This window comes from Macrotis lagotis, chromosome X (assembly GCF_037893015.1).
Source record: "Macrotis lagotis isolate mMagLag1 chromosome X, bilby.v1.9.chrom.fasta, whole genome shotgun sequence".
NCBI classification, from domain to species: domain Eukaryota; kingdom Metazoa; phylum Chordata; class Mammalia; order Peramelemorphia; family Peramelidae; genus Macrotis; species Macrotis lagotis.
The window spans coordinates 176,658,478-176,682,641 of NC_133666.1; the positions used below are offsets into that span (position 1 = coordinate 176,658,478).

The 24,164-nt window shown below is 33.2% G+C and overlaps 1 protein-coding gene across 2 annotated transcripts in view; it reads left to right on the forward strand.

The window, feature by feature from the left end:
• Nucleotides 1–24,164, forward strand: part of LRRC2 (leucine rich repeat containing 2) — a 214,793-nt gene that overhangs the window by 172,472 nt on the left and 18,157 nt on the right. For both annotated transcript variants that reach the window (XM_074207290.1, XM_074207291.1), the window contains exons 6-8: nucleotides 19,362–19,507; nucleotides 21,009–21,161; nucleotides 23,785–23,921. In XM_074207290.1, the coding sequence (XP_074063391.1) occupies nucleotides 19,362–19,507; nucleotides 21,009–21,161; nucleotides 23,785–23,921 (436 nt within the window). The remainder of the gene's footprint in view (nucleotides 1–19,361; nucleotides 19,508–21,008; nucleotides 21,162–23,784; nucleotides 23,922–24,164) is intronic.

Genomic DNA, 24,164 nt, shown 5'->3' on the forward strand with positions numbered 1-24,164 from the left:
TTAGAATTAACAAGAAGGATGGCCTTATTTGGATTTTAATCAGCTAGCCTGTTCTTCCCACAATACCCTGACATTATCTTGCATCTTCTTCATTTTTGGTAAAGAGAAAGTAAGGAGAAAAAAGCCCCAATTATATAAGTGATGTGATTACACCATTGTGTGAGGACTTTATTGATGACTTTTCCCCAATTATTCATTTCTCTGACAACTAAATTTAAAGCCTTTTGAAGATAGAGCTTGTAGTACAGTTCATTTAACAGCAATGGAAAGATTGGTGCATTTAACACTTTTCTTTTTGCTTCCTTTAGGGATGATACAAAGAGTAAGATACAGAACTGTTTTCTGTTAGTCCTTGGAAACAGATGCAGAGTGGAGTGACCATTCATTAGTGCTTATTTTCTGAATGCCAGTGCTCTGATTTTACAGATAAGGAAAGGGTAAAGGTGACTTGCCTATGGTCCCACATCTTTGAATGGAGCAATTGTTTGGGAATAGGTGTATGAAAATACAAAATGAACTATTCCTTGATTTATTTAAGAGTAGTTTATAAGGGAGATGAGGAATCTATTCATGATATTTAGTTATAAGGGAGCCTTTCAAATCTATATAAACAAGGAGATAATTAACATTTCCAAATCACATGCAAAATTATATAGACATAAATCTTTCCAGTGAGTTCAGAAGGAGCATTGGAGTTTGGTCTTAAACTATTCTCTCAAAGTTCTTGTAGAGGTACTATATATTCTTCCCCTTCTTCCCCCCGCCCCCATCCCACAGAATACCATGCTAAATCAAACTCTAGAAAGGAAGTTGAAAAAAATTCTTATGCACAAAGATTCTAACATTACCTCATTAATTAATACAACTATTTATAAATGTGTATATGTTCTATCTTTGAATGAGTAAAGATAGTACTTAAAGTTACAAAATTCTAAGAAACCATAGCGTATCCTCACACACGTAGCTTTACAAGACTCATAGTCACTATTACAACTGCCCCTCAAACTAACAAGTCAGACCCAACTCCTCCACTTCCTCCTCAATAAGTTTCTAGGAGTACTCCTGAGGATTTGAACTCTTCTCCCTGACATATCTCTGATCCAGTGATTAGTGCTCCAAATTATTGGTCTGTTGTTATCTTTTAGATATAATTGATATGCAACTAACATCAATTAACTTTTTATGAGGGGATATATATTATAGCAGAAGGGAATAAGCAATTATTATTTATTAATATATGTTAACATTTATTAATCAATTGATATTCAAGACACAGTGCTAAGTACTTTAACAATTATCTCATTTGATTTTCTTAAACCAACAAGTCTTTTAGTGAGTTACTTTTGGATGACTTCACCCAAATTAAGTTCTGGACTAACAGCCAACCAAAAGTTCAGAGAACCAGGTCCTTCTATTGATTATCAAATGAGCTTCTAGAAGCAGGATTAACAAATATAATGTCACTATTTCTCAATGTTCTCAGGTCTGGACTCTCATTGCCTGGATCTCTCTGTACATACCTAATTGACAAGGATATAAAATTTCTCTATCAACAAGTATTTATTAAGCAAATTATGATGTGCCAGTATAAAGTTCTGGGAAAACAAAGACAAAAACATGGTCCCTGCTCACATTCTAATAGAGAGGACAAAATATAAATAATAAGGTGTATACATTATATATGCAACAGAACTGTGAAATAATTGAGGAACAGTAAAGGGAGACAGTTCTAGGAAAGACCTCCTGCAGAAGGTAGGATTTGAGCTATACCTTGAAGGAAGTCAGGGAAACAATGAAGCAGAAGAGAGTAAGGAGACCATACCAGGTACAGGATGCATCCAGTACAAAGACTTGAAGGAGGGGAAATGGAGAAGCCTATGTGAGCAGTGCAAAGTAGGCCAGTGATGCTGAATTGTAGAGACCATGAAAGGTAGAAAACTACAAGACTAGACATTGGGGGTTTAAAATACCAAACATAGGACTTTCTTGTAGTTTTGGTTCCTATCACATTTAATTCTGGAGATAATAAGGTATGACTGGAGTTTATTGAATGGTGGAGAAAAGGTGAGAAAGTCAAATCTATGCTTTAGGAAAAATGAGTTTGATAGGAGAGGAAGATATGATGGAGTGGGGAGAGATGACATGATAAAGGTGTGAACTGTGGGGCCAGCATAATTTGAAAGGGAAATATACAGGAGACTATTGAAAGTAGAAATGTATGATTATTGCATATGTCAGTGTTTTGCTTATATTGGAAAATGATACCTTGATTATGAGCCTAGTTGATTGGAAGGATGGCAATGATCTCAATAGTAATAGGGAAGTTCCCAATAGAAAAATCACTGAAATAGTTGTCCCTGCTATATAACTCTAGTACTTTTTCCCTAGGACCGTTATGAAGGGCATGCTTTGTATTCCTTAAATCTTATGTGCAAATAAAGAGAACTATACAAAGGAAAAATATGTAATTGAGCTCATCAACTTTAACTTTGAAGAATTCCATTTTTTCACTTGGTTATAGAACTAGAATCCCTCCAAGTTTTTCTTCTAATGCTAGGGTTCTATAATTCTACAATATGTAATATCAACTCACCAAAATAAGACTATTTTCAAAGAATGAAAATGATAGAAAGTATATAAATAATGGATCTCAGCCAAAAGTTTGCCTTTACAATTGACATTTCAAAAAATCAATACATGTATAATTTTATTTTCTCAAGGTGTTTGTTTTGTTTTTATTTCAAAGCTTTGTTTGTCCAATAATTGCACTCTCTAACTGAGTTTGAAAGTGCCCTGCAAGTAAACCCCCTGAAAGAGGTGCCACATTGAAGCTTATATCTACTTCTACTAGAATACTCTCAACCCAAAGGGTAATAATAACTCTTAGGCAGAGTGGGTTTAAAATCACAGTGCCAGCTTTTTGTTAGGGGGTATAGAAACAGTGATTTTTTTTTAAAAGACAAGAAAACAAAAGGCATGATAATATAATTGATTCAGGTTTATAGTCAGAAGATATTTTACAATTAATTCTTTCTTTTGGGCCTTCTGCCATTAATATTTTAAGATGGTTAATGGTTTAAGAGAAAAGCAGGACATCATATTAATACCAGTATCATTAGTATCTAGTATCAGTAACATTCTTCTATGATACATACTAATTTCTGCAAATTATTTTAAAAAAAAATTATGCATAAAGGAATGAAAAGCATTTAATTATAGTATGCCAAACATGGATCTAAGTGCTAGATAGAAAATCAAGAAAATTCTGTTCTCAAGGAACTCACATTCTACTTGAGGTAAGATAGATAAATGTAGTATATATATATATATATATATATATATATATATACACATATATGTATATATACATATATTTATATGATAAATGTGATATGTGTGTGTGTGTGTGTGTGAGAGAGAGAGAGAGGAGAGAGAGAGAGAGAGAGAGAGAGAGAGAGAGAGAGAGAGAGAAACAAGACCCAGTGGTCCTTAGGGACTTGGCAGTTATTGAACCAACTATCTTATGAAGCCTGGGAGAAAAAGCATTGAAGTAGAAATGAGAGATAAGTTCAGGAGAAAAAAATTCCAGAAAACCATACATCCCAAAAATGTGGTAATGTTTTGCAATTTTTATTTTATCTAAATTGATTCTGGTATTTATTAGTTATATGAGTTTTTTAATCTCTGAGTCTCAATTTCTTTATTTGTTAAAAGGGGATGGATAATCATGCGGGTATTATAGCACAGTGCCATTGTACAATTCAAATAAAATAATATCTGTAAGGTGCTTTGCTAATTTTAAAAATTACTACATTTATGTTAGTTATTAACACCTTGACAAGTGTGGCATAACAATGATCAGTTGCAGAAAGGCAGAAATAGTGAATACATCTTTCTCAGATCATAATGCAACAAAAACATATGCAATATTGGGCCAGGGAGATATAAACCCAAAACGAAATGTAAATTAAATAACCTCATTTTAAAAAATGAGTGTATCCATCAACAAATTATAGAAAGATTAATTATTTCATTTTAGATAATGACAATAATGAAACAACATACCAAAACCTAGGGCATTCACTCAAAGTGGTTGTAAGGGGTTATATTATATATCTTTAAATGCTTACATGAATAAAATAGAGAACTAAATATGCAACTAAAAATTAGAGAAAGAACAAATTAAAAACCTCCAATTAAACACTGAATTGGAAATTCTAAAAAAATGAAAGGAGAAATTAATAAAATCAAAAGCAAAATACTATTGAATTAATAAATAAAACCAAGAGTTTGTTATATGAAAAAAACAGTAAAATTGATAAACCTCTGCTCAATTTGTTTAAAAAAAAAGAAAGAAGAAAACCAAATTGCTAGTATCATAAATGAAAAAGATGAACTCACCACCAATGAGGAGGAAATTAAAGTAATAATTCAGAATTATTTGGCACAACTCTATGCCAATAAATATGACAATCTAAGTGAAATGGATGAATAGTTACAAAAATATAAATTGCTCAAGGTAAATGAAGAGCAGATTAAATACCTAAGCAACCCTATCTCAGAAAAATAAATTCAACAAGTCATCATTGAACTCCCTAAGAAAAAAATCTCCAGGGCCTGATGGATTCACAAGTGAATTCTACCAAATATTTAAGGAACAATTGTTTCCAATTCTATATAAACGCTTTGGAAAAATAGGTGAAGATGGAACTCTGCCTAACTGTTTGTATGACACCAGTATGGTGCTGATACCTAAACCAGGAAGAGTTAAAACCTAGAAAGAAAATTATAGACCTATCTCCCTGATGAATATAGATGCAAAAATCTTAAATAAAATTTTAGCAAAATGATTACAACAAGTTATCAATAGGATAATATACTATGATCAAGTAGGATTTATCCCAGGAATGCAGGGTTGGTTCAATATTAGGAAAACTGTTGGTATAATTAATTATATCAATAACAAACCTATCAGAAATCATATTATTATATCAATAGATGCTGAAAAAGCTTTTGACAAAATACAACACCCATTCCTATTAAAAATAATGGAAAGTCTAGGAATAAATGGAGTGTTCCTTAGAATAATAAGCAGTATCTATCTGACACCATCAGCAAGCATTATATTCAATGGGGATAGGCTTGAGGCATTCCCAATAAGATCAGGGTTGAAACCAGGCTGCCCATTATCACCACTACTATTCAATATTCTATTAGAAATGTTAGCTTCAGCAATAAGAGATGCAAAGGAAATTGAAGGAATTAGAATTGGGAAGGAAGAGACAAAACTCTCACTCTTTGCAGATGGCATGATGGTATACTTACAATATCTCAAAAAATCATCTAAAAAACTACTGGAAACAATTAGCAACTTTAGCAAAGTCACAGGATATAAAATAAACCTTCATAAATCCTCAGCTTTTCCATATATGACTAGCAAGATACAGCAGGAAGAGGTAGAAAGAGAAATCCTATTCAAAGTAACCACAGATAATATGAAATACCTGGGAGTCTATTTGCCAAGGTAGACTCAGAAACTTTTTGAAAACAATTACAAAACACTTCTCACACAAATTAAATCAGATTTAAGTAACTGGATAAACATCAACTGCTCATTGATAGGTCGAGTTAATATAATAAAAATGACAATTCTACCAAAGCTAAACTAGCTGTTTAGTGCCCTGCCAATCAAAATTCCAAAAAATTACTTTAATGAGTTAGAAAAAGTAAATAAATTCATATGGAGCCATAAAAAAGTCAAGAATTTCCAGGGATTCAATGAAAATAAAAGTGCAAAAGGTGCTCTACCAGATCTAAAATTATATTATAAGGCATTGGTCCTCAAAACTGTGGTATTGGCTAAGAAATAGGCTGGTGGACCAGTGGAATAGACTAGGTGCAATAGCAGGAAACAATTAGTAATCTGCTGCTTGATAAACCCAAGGAGTCTGGCTATTGGGATAAAAACCCTCTCTTCGATAAAAACTGTTGGGAAAATTGGAAGTTATTATGGAAGAAACTCAGATTAGACCAACAATGTCACACCCTATACCAAGATAAGATCCAAATGGATACAGGATTTAAACACAAAAAACAATAGTATAAGCAAACTAGAAGATCAAAGAGTAGTTTACCTGTCATATTTATGGAAAGGGAAGCAGTTTATGACCAAGAAAGAGATGGAGGACATCACTAAAAACAAACTAGATGATTTTGATTGCTTTAAATTCAAAAGCTCTTGCACAGACAAAACTACTGTGTAACCAAGATCAAAAGAAATGTAGTAAACTGGGAAACAATCTTTACAACTAGTATTTCTGACAAAGGACTAATTTCTAAAATATACAGAGAACAGTCAAATTTTTTAAAAAACAAACCATTCCCCAATTGACAAATGGTCAAAGGATATGCAAAGGCAATTTACAGATGAGGAAATCAAAGTGATCCATATTCATATGAAAAATTGCTCTAAATAATTAATTATTAGGGAAATGCAAATTAAAGCATCTCTGAGGTACCATGTCACACCTCTCTGGCCAATATGACCAGAAAGGACAGCGATCAATGTTGGAAGGGATGCAGGAAATCTGGGACACTAATACATTGTCGGTTGAGCTGTGAACTCATTCAAACTTTCTGGAGAGCAATTTTGAATTATGGCCAAAGGGCAACAAAAATTGCATACCCTTTGATCCAGCAATACCTCTACTGGGTTTATACCCTGATAAATAAAGTAAAAACATCACTTGTACAAAAATATTCATAGCAGCCCTATTTGTGGTGGCAAAGAATTGGAAATCAAGTAAATGTCCTTCAATTGGGGAATGGCTTAACCAACTTATCTATGTATGTCATGGAGCACTCTTGTTCTATTAGAAACCAGGAGGGATGGGAGTTTAGGGAAGCCTGGAGGTATTTGAATGAACTGATGCTGAGCGAGATGAGCAGAATCAGAAAAACATTGTACACCCTAACAGCAACATGGGGGCGATGATCAACCTTGATGGACTTGCTCATTCCATCAGGGCAACAATCAGGCAAAATTTGGGGCTATCTGCAATGGAGAATACCTTCTCTATCCTGAGAAAGAATTGTGGCATTTGAACTAAGATCAATTAATTTTAATTTAGAAAAAAAATCTGAAATCTTATTATGTAATCTTGCTATCTCTTATACTTTATTTTTTCTTCCTTAAGGATATTATTTCTCTCCTCACAGTCAATTTGGATCAGTGTCTACCATGGAAACAATGTAAAGACTGGCAAATTGCCTTTTTTTTGGGTGTGGGTTGAGGGAAGCTAGATTAGGGGAAAAAATTGTAAAGCTCAAAATAAATAAAATCTTTAAAAGGAAAATAAAAGATAATAGAATACAATTTACCTTTCAGATCTATGGATAAGGAAAGAATTAGTGATCAAATAAGAGATAGAGAGCATTACACATGGAAAATATTTGATTGGAGGCAGCTAGGTGCTGCAGTGGTTAGAGCACTGGCCCTGGAGTCAGGAGGACCTGAGTTCAAATCTTGCCTCCAACACTTAAATCATTACCTACCTGTGTGACCTTGTGCAAGTCACTTAACCCTACTGCCTTTCTAGAAAAAAAAACCAAAATGAAAATACTCGATTACATTAAATTACAAAGGTTTTGTACAAACAAAACTAATCTAGCCAAAATTAGAAGAAAAAACAGAAAACTGGGAAAACCTTACATTTTTCTGATATAGGCCTCATTTTTCTATATATTAATGATAACCCAAATTTATAAAAAAAACATTTCCCAAATTAATAAATGATGAAAGAATGTGAACAGACATCTGTTAGATGAAGAAATAAAATCTATCCTTAATCATATGTGAAAAACTCAAAATCACTATTGTTTAGAAGAATGCAGATTAAAATAACTCTGAGGTCTCACCTTATACTTCTGTTGTGAAAAACTCTAAATCATTATTGTTTAGAAGAATGCAGATTAAAATAACTCTGAGGTCTCACCTTATACTTCTATTGACTGATGTAAGACAAAAGGAACCTGATAAATGTTGGAGGGGATGTGGGAAAATTGGAACATTATTCATTATTGGTGGAGTTGTGTACTGATCCACTATCTCTGGAGAGCAATTTGAAACTATTCTCAAAGGGCTAGAAATCCAAGTGGTGTGGTTTAAGAAAAACCTGAAAAGATGCACATAAACTCATGCAAAACTAGATGAGAAGAACCAGGGGAACCTTGTACATAGTAAAAGCAGTTCTCAGCACTATAATGATCTAAGACCCTTCCAAAGAATTTATGATAAATAATACTTTCTACCTCCAGAGAAAGACCTAAGGGGAGTCAGAATGCAGATTGATGAATACTTATTTAAAATTTTATTTTCTTTGTGTGTATGTGTAAAAGTGCGTGTGTATATTCTTTTTTTCACAACATGACTGATATGGAAATATGTTTTGTATGACTTTACATGTATAGCTTGTATCAAATTGAGGACCTTCTCAATGGGGGGGGAGAAAAAGAGAACTCAATATGTTTAAAAATGAAATTAAATATTTTTACATGTAATTGAAAAAATATTTTTAAAAAGAATCATAGACTATAGGGTTCATGAATGTATGGAGGTTTGTAGTCACAATGATTGTAAATAGTATTTATGTCTTTGATATGATCTCTGAATGGATGTATTGATACGAGTTATATCATGTCTAAGGAATGGTGAGTTAGTGTTTGTGTTTGTTTGTAACTAGATAGTTGCATTCCTGAACAAATTTAGGGATCTTTTATTCTCCCCATACTTGGAGATAGATTTTTTGAATGAATTAGGTGGCAAAACCCTAATATAATGAACTGTATGGTATCCCATGATATGGGAAGACTCTGAATTGGAATTTGAATTTGTTTCTGCAGGACCAAAGGGGACATTATAGATCAAGGAATCTCTAGTTCCTCTTTGATAATAATCTGTCTGTTCAACTCCTCCCTTCATCACTTGCCCTAAAGCAATATTTCAACTTCATCATAAATTCCATTCCCCTCATCACTCAGAAGCCCTGGGTACAAATCCAGGAAATGTATTTTGTGTTTTTTCTTAACATAATGCTTGGCATGCATTTGGTGCTTAACAACTAATAATGGATTGATTCATTGATTGGTTGTTTGGTTCTTCTAGTAAGTAGCTATATGGTTTGGGGCAAGTTACTTAATTTCTCTAAACTCCACTTTCCTCATCTGTAAAATGGAAGAGTAGGTATTTTGAAAGCTTTTTCCAATTTTACATCTATGCCCTTTGATCTTAGATTAATTAAAAAAATTAATGGGAGGTAAAACAAGATGCTACCAAAATTTCAAAATTAAAGAAGTAACCAGAGGGAAAAAAACAATAGCTTGAAATTTAGGAGACTATTGTTTAGAGTTCCAAATCTATTGCTACTAGTATTTTTTGGCATTGCATCTTTCATATGTAATTAAATTAAGTAAATATTGCATATTTCTGGTTTTATATCAATAGATGAATTCGTATTAGAATAGAGATTAAATGATCTCTAAGGTATCCTAGTTCTAAAATTTTGTCATTCTCAGCACTTATGAAGATTTTTCTTCATCCAACTAGATTATTAAACCAAAAACAATAGACTGTATTAGTCAGCTATTTTCCACTATACCACCTAGCTGCACCCTTGTTAGATATTCTTAATAAATATTCCTTGGTACAAAATAATTAGTCAAATGATTATTGGATCTATCAGTTATGAGAGGGGGGAAGGGGTTCAAGGGGACTCAAATAGGTATAACTAAGGAAAATTCAATATGCTTTTAGGGTTACACAAGTACCCTAAGAGGGAAATGTAGCTATCCTTTGGAATCTGACTCAAGCATACAAGTGGGAGTTGAGATAAGCAATCTCAGAGTCTATCATGGGATATATGTTTCTCTTTAGCACATGGATAGATTGCATCAGACAACATGCTATACATGTTCATAAGCACAAGGCTTTTATTGGCCAGTTCCCTGATATAGAGACATAAATTCTAAATTTTAACACCCTAAATGATAAAATCTCTTAGATAAGCTACTGGAAAGAGGATAAGTCCCAGAAAGGAAGAGGAAATAACAATAAAGGAAAGAGGCCTGAACTGAAAAGTTGTCTAGTACAACATTTAGTTCTTCACAATCCCTCTCCAGTGAGGCTATCCTTAATTATTATTTCTAGGGACCTCTTATTCATACTGTCTGCAGAATTCCTACTTATCCCCAAGTTGTATAGAGGGAGTACCTCTACCTTTGCTCTATTTGTTATTACTCAAATAGCAAATTATACAAATAGTATAAGGGATTCCTTTTATTAATCTGTATAAAGCAGTGAATGAGTTTTAAGTATTTTTTTAAGAATAATTTTTTAAACTAAATTCAGAGGATTGGAATAGATGATCTCCAAAACCCCTAATTCCTATGAATCTTTTTTTTATGAAATATCAGTTCTGTCTATGGAATTTTCTTTTCTCCAATTCCAATTATTATCTATCAGAAATGCTCAATACTAGCTGAGTAATCATTTATAAGGTTTCTCTTTTTTCCTTACTTATCTGTCCCAATTTCTTGATCTAATATCTATCTTACTCGATTGTTGTGAGGACTAAAAAAAGATAAATTAAAAAAGTTCTTAGCAAACCTCAGTAAAGTACTACTTAAATGTTTGGAATTGTTAGGCTTTATTCAATAAAACATGTTTTCTGAACCATTTTATTTATTTCCCATAGAAAATAGACATCATTGTATCAATGTGTAGTGGAAAGAATTCTGGACTAATGTTAAGAAGATTTAGATTCTAGCTCTGACTCTTCCTTCAACTAGATTAACTCTAAATTTCTTTTGACTCTGGAAGTCTATCATTTTAATTCTGAAGGACATAATGTTTAGATTGTGTCTCTTTTATCTAAAGTGGAGTAAAGAACTGAAGAAATTATCTGGATGAAATAAAACAAGTATCACCTTAGGATGTATCATGCCTAGAGTGAATTAGAGAAAAGTCTAACTGGTGCCAGAAAAAGCTACTGCTAAAACTATTCCAATAATCTAGGTAATGAACAAGTTCTAAGGATATCTCATAACTTTAAAAGCTTTTTGATTCTCCTTCAGAACATTTCTCTACTTTGATGTTACATTGAAGTGGCACCCAAGATGGAGAGAGCTGGTTTTAAAGTGACATGTCCGAAATGACTTCTGTATTTTAAAGGGAATCATTATCTTGGAAGTGGAATTTAATAGTGCTGTAGTCTGTAATAGAATTTCTTTCACTAAGTATCTCTAAATAGAATTCACCAACTCTCAAAAACCTACATGATCTGATGAAAACTGCCATTTGAGATTGCATATTAGAGTCTTTGAAAAATCTTGAAAGAAGAACTTGTTTGTGAATGGTGTAAAACATGGGGACTAGTCAAGTAATCAGTATTCTTAAGCTATTACTTGGGCACTCAAAGTTATTCATTTCAATTCCAATCAATTTGTTACATTATTTGAATACTTACTATGTTCAAGACACTTGTGCTAGTTATTTTTAAAAATTAACCAATTAGATTGATGTATTTTAAGTTTTTAGATGAATCTATCTGACATGAAAACAAACTTTTATACCTATCAACTAAACCAGAGAAAGGCAATATTTTGTTTATATACATGTCCGAATTTTTAGAGTATGTATATATCCATTTGTCTCTCAATAAAATATGTCCAAAAGACTCAAACTTGAAATAGAGACAGTGATGGTTATTTCCCATATATATGTGTGTATATATATATATATATATATATATATATATATATATGTATTTCTGTATGTATATAAATTTAATATATAACATAGATATGAATTTGTTTACATGTTTGCAAGGCACAACAGAGACATACACATATGCTCTTAATTTCTTTAGTACCATTTCTTTCTCAAGAAGAATATCAAGTATTGTAGTATTAGCAGACCAAATGTAGTGGATTCACTCACAAAGTTGAAGAATAGAGTTTGCCACTGAAATATAAAGTTTGTACCCCACATGCATCATAAATATAACAGAATTACTGTGACAAACAACCCTACAGGTAATAATGAATAAAGGAAGGGAATAGAGGAAACCAAGAGTCCATGAAGTGAGCCCTTCTTTTCTCTTTCTTTACCAAGGGTTTTTGATTCAATATAATAAAAAGTGCGGGGGAAATTTATGTCTTCAGATTATCTCTTTCCCTCACTCTCTTGGTTTTTTATTTATCTTACCATTTTAGAGTAGCCTAAAAAACTCTGGTAGGTAATACCTTCAGGACTGGGACACTGGACAAAATTCCATTGTTCAGCCTCCATGGTCAAATCAAATAAACAACTATTTATCAAGTCCCTACTCTGTGCCAGACACTTTGGTAAGCATCAGCATATAAGGAAAGGAAAAAAAAAGTCTCTACCTTCACAGACCTAATACTCAAATGGAGGAGAGAACATGCAAACAGCTATGTACAAACAAGATAGCTAAATGGATAAATTGGAAATAATCACAGAAGGAAGGTTTATAAAGGGGGGAGAACAAGAGGCTTTTTGCAGCAGGTGGCTTTTAACTGAGACTTAGAAGAAGTCAGGGAAGTCAAAAGAATAAATAAGGACAGAATTTCTGGTATGGGAATCAGTCAATAAAATGACCAGAGTTGAGAGATAGAGTGAATTATGTGAAGAGCATTAAGATACTAAATCTCTTTGGAGGGATCTAAGGTGTAAGAAGATTAGAAAAGGGTTTGAAAAACCAAATAGAAGGTTTTATATTTGTGCTAGATGAATTTACCACATTATTCCAGATAGCTTTGCCACTCATTTTCTATCACCCAAATAACCAAACATTAAAGTTATTGCCTACTAATAAATTTTATAGAACACTAGGATAAACAGTGGCAAAGAAAAACGCAGATATCACAATAAGAAAGGTTAACTGCTCTGGGTGCATGCTGTCTGAGCTCAGCCAACTGCCTTATAAATAAGGTCTTTTCTGTTATCTTTCTGTTCCCATATAAGAGAAACAAGAACTACAGAGAAAGGGATTGGGAGGGGTCATTTTCAGTTATTTTCTGCCTGACTCAGAGGCATGAGAGGAAAAATTTGTTTTTAAGGGCATCAGGAATCATTTCATCCAATCTGGTCTACTACATTTAGTCCTTAGCAGTCACTGTCATTGTATTGCTAATTAGAAGCAGCCAAAGTTATGCTCCTGGCAGCTACAATGACAAAGAAGAGAAGCACAAATATGATGCTAAATGTTTTTACTCTGTAAATTCCACATGGTTTTAAAAAATAAAGCAGTCTGAACTTCCACCCCTCAGTCACAATTTCTTTGTTCTCTCCAGAATTTACTGTTAACTAGCCTTTGTATCCTATCCCTCACTCCCATGTTGTTGAACTCAATGACCAATGAAGTACTTATAATGCTTCTATTTTTATAGTTATTCCAAAAATGACCCAAATTCTGATGTGGGGTTAAGATCTGATTACCCCTCCCCCCACCTAGTTGTGATGTTCGTTGTTCTCATTACATTTTGTCATTTTTAGGTCTCTTGCCACGTTTTCTTTAAACTTGTTTTGGACTTTACTGCTTTGGATTCTTTTATGAGTTGCTATTGTTCCTAACCTCTTATCTTCACTCATGAGATTCTGCGAATAGTCTTACATTGCCATTTCATGCTCTTCTTGGCTGAGATTTGTCTACATTTAGGAAGAATATAGGAAGTTTTGTGGTATAGGTGGATGGTACTGGCAATTCTTATGCAGAGATTAAGTTTCCTCAAGACAGTGATTGTACATTGCAAAGGATGTTCTTTTGAAATATTGCATTTTAAAAAAAGAATCCAGAGATTCTTTATTTGGGTCAGCTTGGATTTGCCTTAGTTGTGCAATACTTCTCATTTTTAAATTTTTTTCTATTGTATTGTTCATTTGATCCTCTTTTTAACAAGTTACTATGATTCCATAATGGTAACCAATTATTTTCTATTTGTAAAAAATTATAATCGATTTACTTTTCTTGATGATATTTGGTGCTTGTCATGTCTAACACATTTCAACTTTCTTCTCAAAGAAGCATTCATATGATAAATACATTTTATATATAACATATATGTATAGCAATCTTCTCTATAGTCCGCAAACCTTTAACCTTTCTCATATATCACAGGAATTGTCTTTATAGACTATTAACTTTTAACCTCTCTCATATCATTTGTGAATCTTGTATTCCAGCATATTTTGTACAGTCTTCCTTTATGCTTGACTTTGTTTTGCAATTTCACAGTGCTGTTATATATCAATTTAATTTTAAAGGTCTTGCCAAGGCATTTATAGATTTTTTTTCCTACATCATTTACTACAAAAAATCCCCAAATAGAAACAAAGTGCATATTTACTTAGCATACTGAATATTGACTTTATCTAATTATATTGTATTTTTTTTCAATTACATATTACTCTAGTTGGGACCACACTCTAAGGTCTTGTGACTATTTGAGGTGACCGGACTTTGAGTTTGATGCCTCTTTACTATAACATATATCAGTATCTAATCTTTGTCTTCAAAGAATTCTTTTTAGAAAATGCTTATTATGATCACTAGAATATGAGATGATTGGGTATTCCATGTAATGATGGTTGTTACTTTCAGACAGGTGATAAAATCAAGTTAACCAATTTCATTGTTTTCATTTCTAAGGGGAAATCTATGTGTCAGTCTTGCTTTTATTTGTAATTTCCTTTTGTCTATTGATTTCATCTGTAGCAAGGGTATCAAGATCTATATGCTTCAGTTCATCCTCCACTATACCTATTTTTTGGTCATTGGACAAAGATCTCACATTTAGAACACCAACATTAAATTAATTTTTATAGATGTTAAAAGAAACATGTAAGTTTCTCAACATCCTTTATTTCCTCCCATATTCTTCTACTATAACTACAGAAATGGAGGGATCACATATGATCATTTGTTATGAGTATTTTTCTGTTGCTACTATAGTTGTTGTTTCATGGGTTGTCATGATCATCGATTACTAAGGGGAGGGACAACTTATTGATGTGGAATTTCTCAACATTTAGGTAGGTTAGTCCTTACTACAATAGCTGTGACCATACTAACTGGGACCATACCTTTAGCCTTCATTTCCTCATATGTAAATTGCACATGACAATGGCACTTACTTCCCAGGGTTGCTGTGAAAATAAAATGAGATAACAAGGAAAATACTCTGTAAATCTTAAGGTAATACAGAAGGAAAGAAGGAAGGAAGGAAGGAAGGAACGAAGGAAGGAAGGAAGGAAGGGACAGAAGGAGGGAGGGAGGAAGGGAGGATGGAAGGAAGGAGGATAGAAACAAACATTTATTAAGTGTTTACGATGTGCTAGGTGCAATGCTAAGTGACTTGTTTATTTGATGACATTATACTCAAATGTATCAAGTAAATCTCATAAAACTGCAAAAGCCTTCTGAGTAAGATCTATAGTCACTTGAAAGAGTCCATACTATTTATACAGAAAAAAATACAAATGTATAAAGAATGTTTATTGTCAGGCTATGAAATGCAATTAAATGGACAATGTATAGAAGTCATCCATTGACATATTATCTTTGACAGTTACTGTATATGAAACATAAAGGGGGCAGCAGTTGGACTTAATTAATTTGGGGTAATAGTGCAATGATTTTAATAATCTTAAACTTCTAAGACATGACGGAAGTCAAGGAAACCAGAATATAGAGATAAAGAGGTACAGAATTTCAGACATGGGAAATAGTCAAAACATGTTGAATCAGGATGTGGAATGTCAAATGCAAAGGAAAAGTAAGGAAACTAGCACCATTGGATTACAGTGTACCTGAAAGAATAAACACAAGAAGACTGGGAAGAAAAGACTAAAGTCATTAAGAATTTTAATAGCCAAACAGAGAATTATCCATTTCATCTAGTATTTCATCTATATTTCATTGGTATTTATTGAGTGTTTGTGTGTGTGTGTGTGACATGGTCAGGCAGAACATCAGGAGAGATCAATAGCAGATCATTGCAATGATCCAGGCATGAGGAGATAAGGGCTCTGCACCAGGTTGATTGCAGAGGAAAGGGCTGATAACAAGAAATTATTAGTATAAATTAATTAGAAATTTAAATACAAGAAATGTTAAGAACATTGAAACTACTGAACATGACCATTGATGGAATATGGGGGATGAGAAATCAAGGAGTTGAAGGTGACACCTGCCTTGTGATTCAAGGGGACTGGTATGATAATGGGACCCTTGACAGTAATAGGGAAATTTGGAAATAGTAACAGAAAAAAGTCTATCAGACTCAGTTAATAGAAATTGTTTTTAATAGGATTTTTTTGCACTGAATTCAAACACAGTTCCTTTCCAAATGATTGATGTTTGTAGAGAGTGCTAGTGAGACTGAACAGTTTATAATAATCATACCCTTCTTCCTAGGGACCTCAATTTCCCCTTTGGAAAGCAATTACTGACTTGATAGAGTTTTGCTACTCAATATAAAAGCCCTTTCAACACTCAACTATTTTTATGAACGATGCATTTAGGATCTAGTGTTTACTCCGAGATGTTATTGTTTAATATCTTTTCTGACTTGGTATTGTGGCTTTCTATAAAATAGATAGCTTTTAAATATATTTAATACATTTAAAATGCATTCAGATGAAAGGTATTACTCTACGTTAATATTATATTTATGTGTTTGGGTCAAACTGTGCTATTAGTTATTCATGTAAAGTCTATTGCCATAGGCATTTATAAAAAACGGTGAAGGCTTGAAGGTTTAAATGGCTCTTTAAAGAGATTTTGTAAAGATTTATCCTTAGGAACTGCACAGATTTTATTCATAAATTTCCCATCCAAGTCAATATCAGTTAGCCATTAAAATTTTGAGTTCAAAAATAACTATCAAATTTGCACACTCCATCAAAATGTAGAGGCATTTTTTTCATGATATTCTGTTACTTTGTCTTTCACAAACAAAGCTGTATGTGAGGTCAAAAGGTATTTTCTTCACTCACATTTCAATATTTCTGCACTCATAAAAGTAGGAACAGAAATTGTAAAATAATGCTTATCATAAATACCCATAGCACTTACCTAGAAGAGTTGCTGTGCAAATAAAAATGAGATGGTACAAGAAAAGGGTTTGGTAAACTGTAAAAATCCTACACAAATGTTAGTTATTACTATTAAGCTTTGGAAGCTCTGAGTAGTCATTTTATAATTCAATCCTCATACAATTTATACGTTGACTCTTCACTGTCACACCACCCTCCATATCCAATATGTTGCCAAAGTTAAGTGATTTTTATCTTTAATACATCTTTGATATATTCCCTTCTCTCTTCAGATGGACACCAGTCTGTAGGCCCTCATCACCCCACTTCAGGTTCTTTGCTAAGAAAACCCTAAATGGAATCACAAAAAGTTGGACATGACTGAAACAGTTGAACATCAACTCTCTCTCTCTCTCTCTCTCTCTCTCTCTCTCCATATATGCATATGTGTGTGTATTAAGTATATATACAAATAAATATACTTTCTCTCTATATATTTAATGTCTATGTAATTTTAAAATATATAAACTATATTTATAGATTAATTTCTATAATACATGTATAGTTTAATGTATAACTACAATTATAACTATAACTATACATGTACAAAGCATTAATACATCTATCTATGTATGTATGTGTACTTTGTACAAAATTATTCACTTATTTTTCCATTTGACAGTGAGCTCCTTGAGAACAAGAATTGTTGTTTGCCTTTCTCTGTATTCCCATGGCTAAGTAGGCATTAATAAATAAATGCTTGGTTGTTCTCCTTTGTTCTTGGAGAGGACCAAAACAACATCACTTTGTTGGAGTCAAGACACATTGTGTCTCGTGGCTGATCAGACCAATGCAACCTCAGTATGCTCTACCACAGAATTAGTCACAAATAGTTCATATTGGAATAGAGATGTCTCTACATTTGCACATCTCATGATTCTTTTGAGCTACTGCAATTCTTTGGTCACAGAATATAAAACTTTCTATGATATAGGCATGTCATGATGTGAAGTCCTTTGACAACATCTCTCATGCCACAGAATCAATTCCAAAGTCCTTCAGAGAGAATTTGTATTACTCCCTCTGACTATCACATGCATTCTTGCCTTGTATGTTACCCATAAAATAGGGTGACACTTGAACAATGTGACCAGCTCATCTGAATTTCATTCTCTGCAGTAGAGTTTGATTACTTAGAAGTTTAGTTCTAAAAAGAAGGTATCCTATCTGGCCAGGTGATCTTCAGAATCTTCTTAGGACAAATCAAAAAGAAGTTGTTCAGTTTCCTGATATGGCATTGGTATACTGTTCATGTGTCCCAGGCATTATTATATACTTACTAATAATATTAACTTATTAACTGACTTCATTACTCCTCTTCACATATCCTATGCACCCGTCAAATAGGACTACTACCTGAACAAACAGAATCCTGTGCTATTCTTTTTATCTTAGCATGTCCTCCCTCACAGTCTTTGCTTGCTGAATTTTTCTTTTCCATTTTTCAAATGCAGGTTCTAAAATGAGCTCCAAATACAGTTGTTTTTTTACAATTTTTAAAAAATCCAGAACCCCACAAAGAAAATGTGCTGTCTCTATCTTTAGTTCTCATATTTTATATTTCTCTTATGAACTTCTCATGTTCTTTTGTATTAGTTTTTGTGTAGTTTCTTTGCAAAATTATAACCTCCTTGAGGGTAAGAAGCACTTATTCAATCAATTAAGCATTTATCAAGTATTTAACAAGTGGTAAGCCTTATGCTAATAAAAAAGACAAAAACCATTTCTTACCCTTAAAGAGTTCACAGTATAATTGAAGAGACAACATGTACATTTAGGTGCGAAAAAGATAGAATAGGTCTTTTGAGACAGGAAAGTGCTCTATTTCAGGAGATGAGATTTCAACAGACATAAAGGAAGCTTGGAAATTAAGAGGTAGAGGGGAGAAGAATTATTTCAGGAATGAGAACTAGTCAGTGAAGACTTGGGAGAGAGCAGGATGGGAGTGGGGATGGGATGGGGGTGAGTGTTATGTTGACAAACAGTATAGACTACTGTAGTAGTTTGTCACACACACAAAACAACAACAACAAACTCCCCTCTCCATGCTAGTACTGTTTTTCCTATTCCATGTGGCAAAAAACCAAAGCAAAGCAAAACAAAGCAAAACCTTCAAACAAATAATTTGTAGATATTATTTTTATTTCAATAAAATGTGATTAAAATGTGTTATTCTTTTTTTTTCCAGCTAAGTAATTTGAAACAAGTCACATTTGTAGATGTGTCAGCAAATGAGTTGTCCAGCATTCCCATATGTGTTCTCCGGATGTCAAATTTACAGTGGTTGGACATAAGCAACAATCACTTAAATGATCTTCCTCAAGACATAGACAGGTAGCTATTACATTGCAAGGTAAAATATTTTATTTTTATTAAAATTTAATCAAGTATGAACTTAGATAAAGCATGCAACAAATTATTTTTGAAATAATTAATTTTAGGGTCTCTTGGTTTCCGAAAAGTATTTTATTGCTTGAAGTAGTGGAAATAATTTTTGTTGTTCATTTGTGTCTGACTCTTCAATGACCCTATTTGGGGTTTTCTTGGCAAATATATTAGAATGGTTGGGCATTGCCATGTATAGCTCATTTTGCAGATGAGGAAACTGAGGCAAACAGGCTTAAGTGATTTGCCCAGGGTCACACGGCTATTAAATGTTTTAGGCCAGATTTGAACTCAGGAAGATGAATTGTCCTGACTTCAGGCTTTTTTTTAATCTACCAGGCTACTTAACCAATGGAAATAATATTATCTTTGAATCTAGGACACATGAGTTGGAGTATCTAACTAATACTGACTCTAATGCTCATTAAGTATGTGCAATTCAGAAACTTTCACTTACTGAACTGGTTTTCCCAGTTGTAAAATGCTATTTGTACTGTTTACTTCATGAAATTCTTTAAGGAAAAGCTTTCTATAATTTAAAACCTATGCTGTGAACTGTCATTTAATGTTAGTTAATATCAGTTTATGGCTGCTTTGCTTCAAATTCTCTCTCACTTAAGTCTTTAATTGGCACCTCATTGTACCATTACCTTTCTATATTCAATTCAACAAACACTTATCAAATATATGTAATGAATTACATTAACATGAGATCCAGTGATGCTGCATCAATATATATGTATTGAAATACTTCTATTGTTTATTTCCTCCTATGCAAGTCTATTATCAAAGTTCTTCAGATACAGATGGGAAAATTATGGAGAAAGTAGAAATTTGATTTCACCACTTCTCAGGACCAGATATGGTTGATTTAATCTATTAATTCTAATTACTCACTCTTCTTTTGCTAAAGTATAAATAATCTAAAGGGGAACAGGGGCCCTAGTGTGATCATGTAGTCCTACAGATGAAGAAATAGAAGTCATTCTGACTGGGATACATATTCTCTATCTACTGTAGTGCTACCTTTCTAGCTCCAAAGTGAAGCTTTGTAGTAGAATAGTTATTGGGGGTGGGGAAGTGCCTTTTCAACAGCAAATACTATATAAATAAATTGCTGATGAAAAAATGTTTTTCAACACAATCTATTGGCTACATCTCCTAATCGAGTACAAACTCCACGAGCAATGCTTCATTTTTTGTTTATCTACAGGTCTAGCACATAATACATGCTTTGATAATGTTTGCTGATTAAGAGAGAACCAGTTTTATCCAACTTGATAGATTATTAGATTCAGCTGAATATCCAAGAGACAAACATATCCAAGAGTCTATACAAAATCCCAGTCACCATGGGATTTTTCTACTGGAAGGAGGTGATATATGGTACTAATACAGGCTTGTATTCAATTTTTTTTGCTGACATATGATGTCTTTTCTTTCTTCTTAGGCTGGAAGAACTGCAAACCTTTCTCATCCATAACAACAAACTGACCTATCTTCCTCAGGTTTTGCTCAACCTGACAAAGCTCACCTTATTAGTAGTCAGTGGGGAAGGTTTGGTGGAGATTCCTACAGCTATTTGTGAGTCAAAAACTTTAAAGTAAGTAGAGAAAAGAAGCACATTATCCTACAAATGAATTTAGACAAAAAATAAAATAAATGATGATCATGAAAGGAATATGAGAGGGGGAAAAAGCCAGTCTTTTTTTGCTTTCCTTAAATGTACTTATTTATAAGGATACTTGCACCTTTGGTTGGTCATTTCATATAACAATGTGATGAGAATAAGACTTTGATTTGTCAGATTTTTATAGTATTTAATAGCATTCTAAGAAATATGAAAGTTAGGGAGATTTTTAAATACCATAAAATCTCTGGTAGATTTGTGTTTCCTTAGTTAATTTTACTTTTTGTTGAGTTGCATTCCCTTTTCAGGTGGTCTATTTGAGGTTTAGATGAGTAGTATTCCTTTTCCATTTGGTTGATTTTATTTTTTGAAGAGCTACATTCTTTTTTCCAGTTGATTGTTTTATTTTTAAAGGGGATGATTTTTTTTTATCAATTTTTCATAGTTTTCCTGCATGGCTCTCATTTCTTTTTTCTATTTTTCTTCTTCCTGTCTTCTTTTATTTTTAAATTATTTTTGAGTTTTTAAGTTTTGTATTTGAGTCCAATTCATAGACTCCTTTGAGTCTTCCCATGTAGGTAATTTTTCCTCTGCTTTCTTCTTCTGGGGTGGCATTTTTATCATCTCTATCTTCATAGTAACTTTTTTTTTGTTTTTAGTTTTAGTTAGGCAATAGGGTTAAGTGGCTAGGTAATTATTAAGAGTCTGAGGTCGTATTTGAACTCAGGTGCTCCTGAGTCCAGGGTCGGTGATCTATCCACTGCACCACCTAGCTGCCCCCATAGTAACTTTCTATGGTTTAGTGCACTTCTACTTTTTTTGGTCATTTTGACTAGATATAGAGGTTTTTGGGGTTGAGGTCTGATTCCTGGTTTATCACTGTCTATTCAAGCAAGGTGTTGCCTATATAGAGGTTTGTCTCCTCCTGTATGTCCAGGTTCTACTTATGCAGTGGTTGGTTCCCAGCCCAGTCCTGTCTTTTGCTCTGGTGCTCCCAGGACTCAGACTTTGTCTGGGATTGGAACTCTGAGTCAGGACCCAATCTGTGCTATGCCAAAAGCATCTGCTCTCCCACCTAGCTGGGCCATTCCCCCCCAAAACAGAGACCTTCACTGAAAATCCTACAGTGTCTACTGTTGAAAACTTGTTTTAATCTTTTCTTTTTTTTTGGTGGAATCTGGGGCTTCAATGTCTGTGTAGAGGCTTCATTTAACATTGTTTAGGGAATAGCTCTGGGAGCATGCTAGCTTCACCCAACCATCTTGGCTCTGCCCCAGGAGCTGCCATCCCAAGGTTAACCATTTTCTCTAGAATCAGCACCATGAAATCTCAATAAACTCAATTGTATTTTTGGCAATGTAATCTTTTGGATAACTGAATATTTTTATTATCTGTTACCCAGAAGTCCCTATTATCCAAATCTTGTTTTTAAAAATCTACTGTCTTGTTTAAAATAGGTATAGTACAGGGAATACTTTTTGCACATATGAATTAAAGATTTTGAAAGTCTTTAAGGGTTCTAATCCTATAAGATCAATTCCTTTATTATACAATCATAAATAAAGGAGATAAGGATAAATGGCTCTGTCCTTTTTTTAAAAAATAAATTGCTGGCTATTTTTTTGCTTTTTGTTTTAAAAAGGAGGTAAAAGGAAATAGATGATTAACAAAAGGTTCTGATTAAGCGAAATTTTCCTTTATTATATATTTAAATATTTAGAACTTTACACGTAATAATGATATTATTGGAAAAAACTTTGGGGTTTCTGATATGGATTCACTCACCTACCATTCATTTCAATGTCTTACTTTGAATCCATCCTCTAATCTTTTCTTTTAGTTTTAACAGAGAAAGTATACATCTTCTAAGCTCAATAATTCTTTATATTCATGGGGGAATTAGAATACTTAAAGATTGAAATCCATGGAGGACTTAAGAATTATCTTCTAATTTTCTTATTTTTTTTCTTCCTCCTCCTTTCTACCTCTACCTTCTCTTCTTTTTTCATTTTAGAGGAAATTACAAACTCAAACATTTCATCACTGGACTATGGGTATTAGGGTGAGAAGCATGATGATGATGGTTTGGGAGTGGTGAGGAGTAGAATGAGAATTAAGGCTTTGTAGACCAGTACAGTACTGGGAATGAAGAAAGCAATAAGGGAAGGATTGAATGACTGAAAGGTATTTACTTTCCTTTTTTTTCCTTCCCTTTCCCTCTCTACCAACAGCACCATCACTAAGCTCTTGCTGTCTACTGGTGCTAGGATGTAATGAAAAGCAAAAGCAAGAGATTGGGGTGGAGAAGGAGGGACCTTTTGAGAATGACACTTATCTATGAGGGAGAAGGGAAGAAATGCAGAAAAGGCGAAGGGAAGAAAATGAAAGGGAGTCTAGTAATTACCATCCCCCAAATCTCAGGAGGCTGTTCTCAAGTGACTATTAGTAGGAAAAGTAGATGGAATTGAAAGAAAAAATGAAGTTTTATGTTGAAGCAAGCCACAACAGTTTTACATATGTATGCATGTATGTATGTATGTATGTGTGTATATATAAAAGGCTAAAGGAAAATATTTCCTTATATCTTACATATTAGATTTGTAAGCCTCATGGATAATCCAATAGGCAAAACAAAATATCAAGACAGTGAAGAAATGACAGGAAGTGAGCAAGATCGTCAGCATTTTGAAAAGGAATTTATGAAAGCCTACATTGAAGATCTAAAAGAAAGAGGTACATGTGCTTAAGTTTGGATACATGCTTTATTATTTTGTTTAGTAACAGTTAGCCAGCTATACCGTAAAATTAACATAAGATGTACAATTGTTTAGGATACCTCATTTAAGAAAATTTACATTTAAAAAAGCATATTCATTAAATTGTAGTCAATTGTGGGTGATGATATTCAATTTTAGGAGGTATTTAAAAGACAAACAAGTCAACAAACATTTAATAAGTGCCTAAAATGAACAAGGT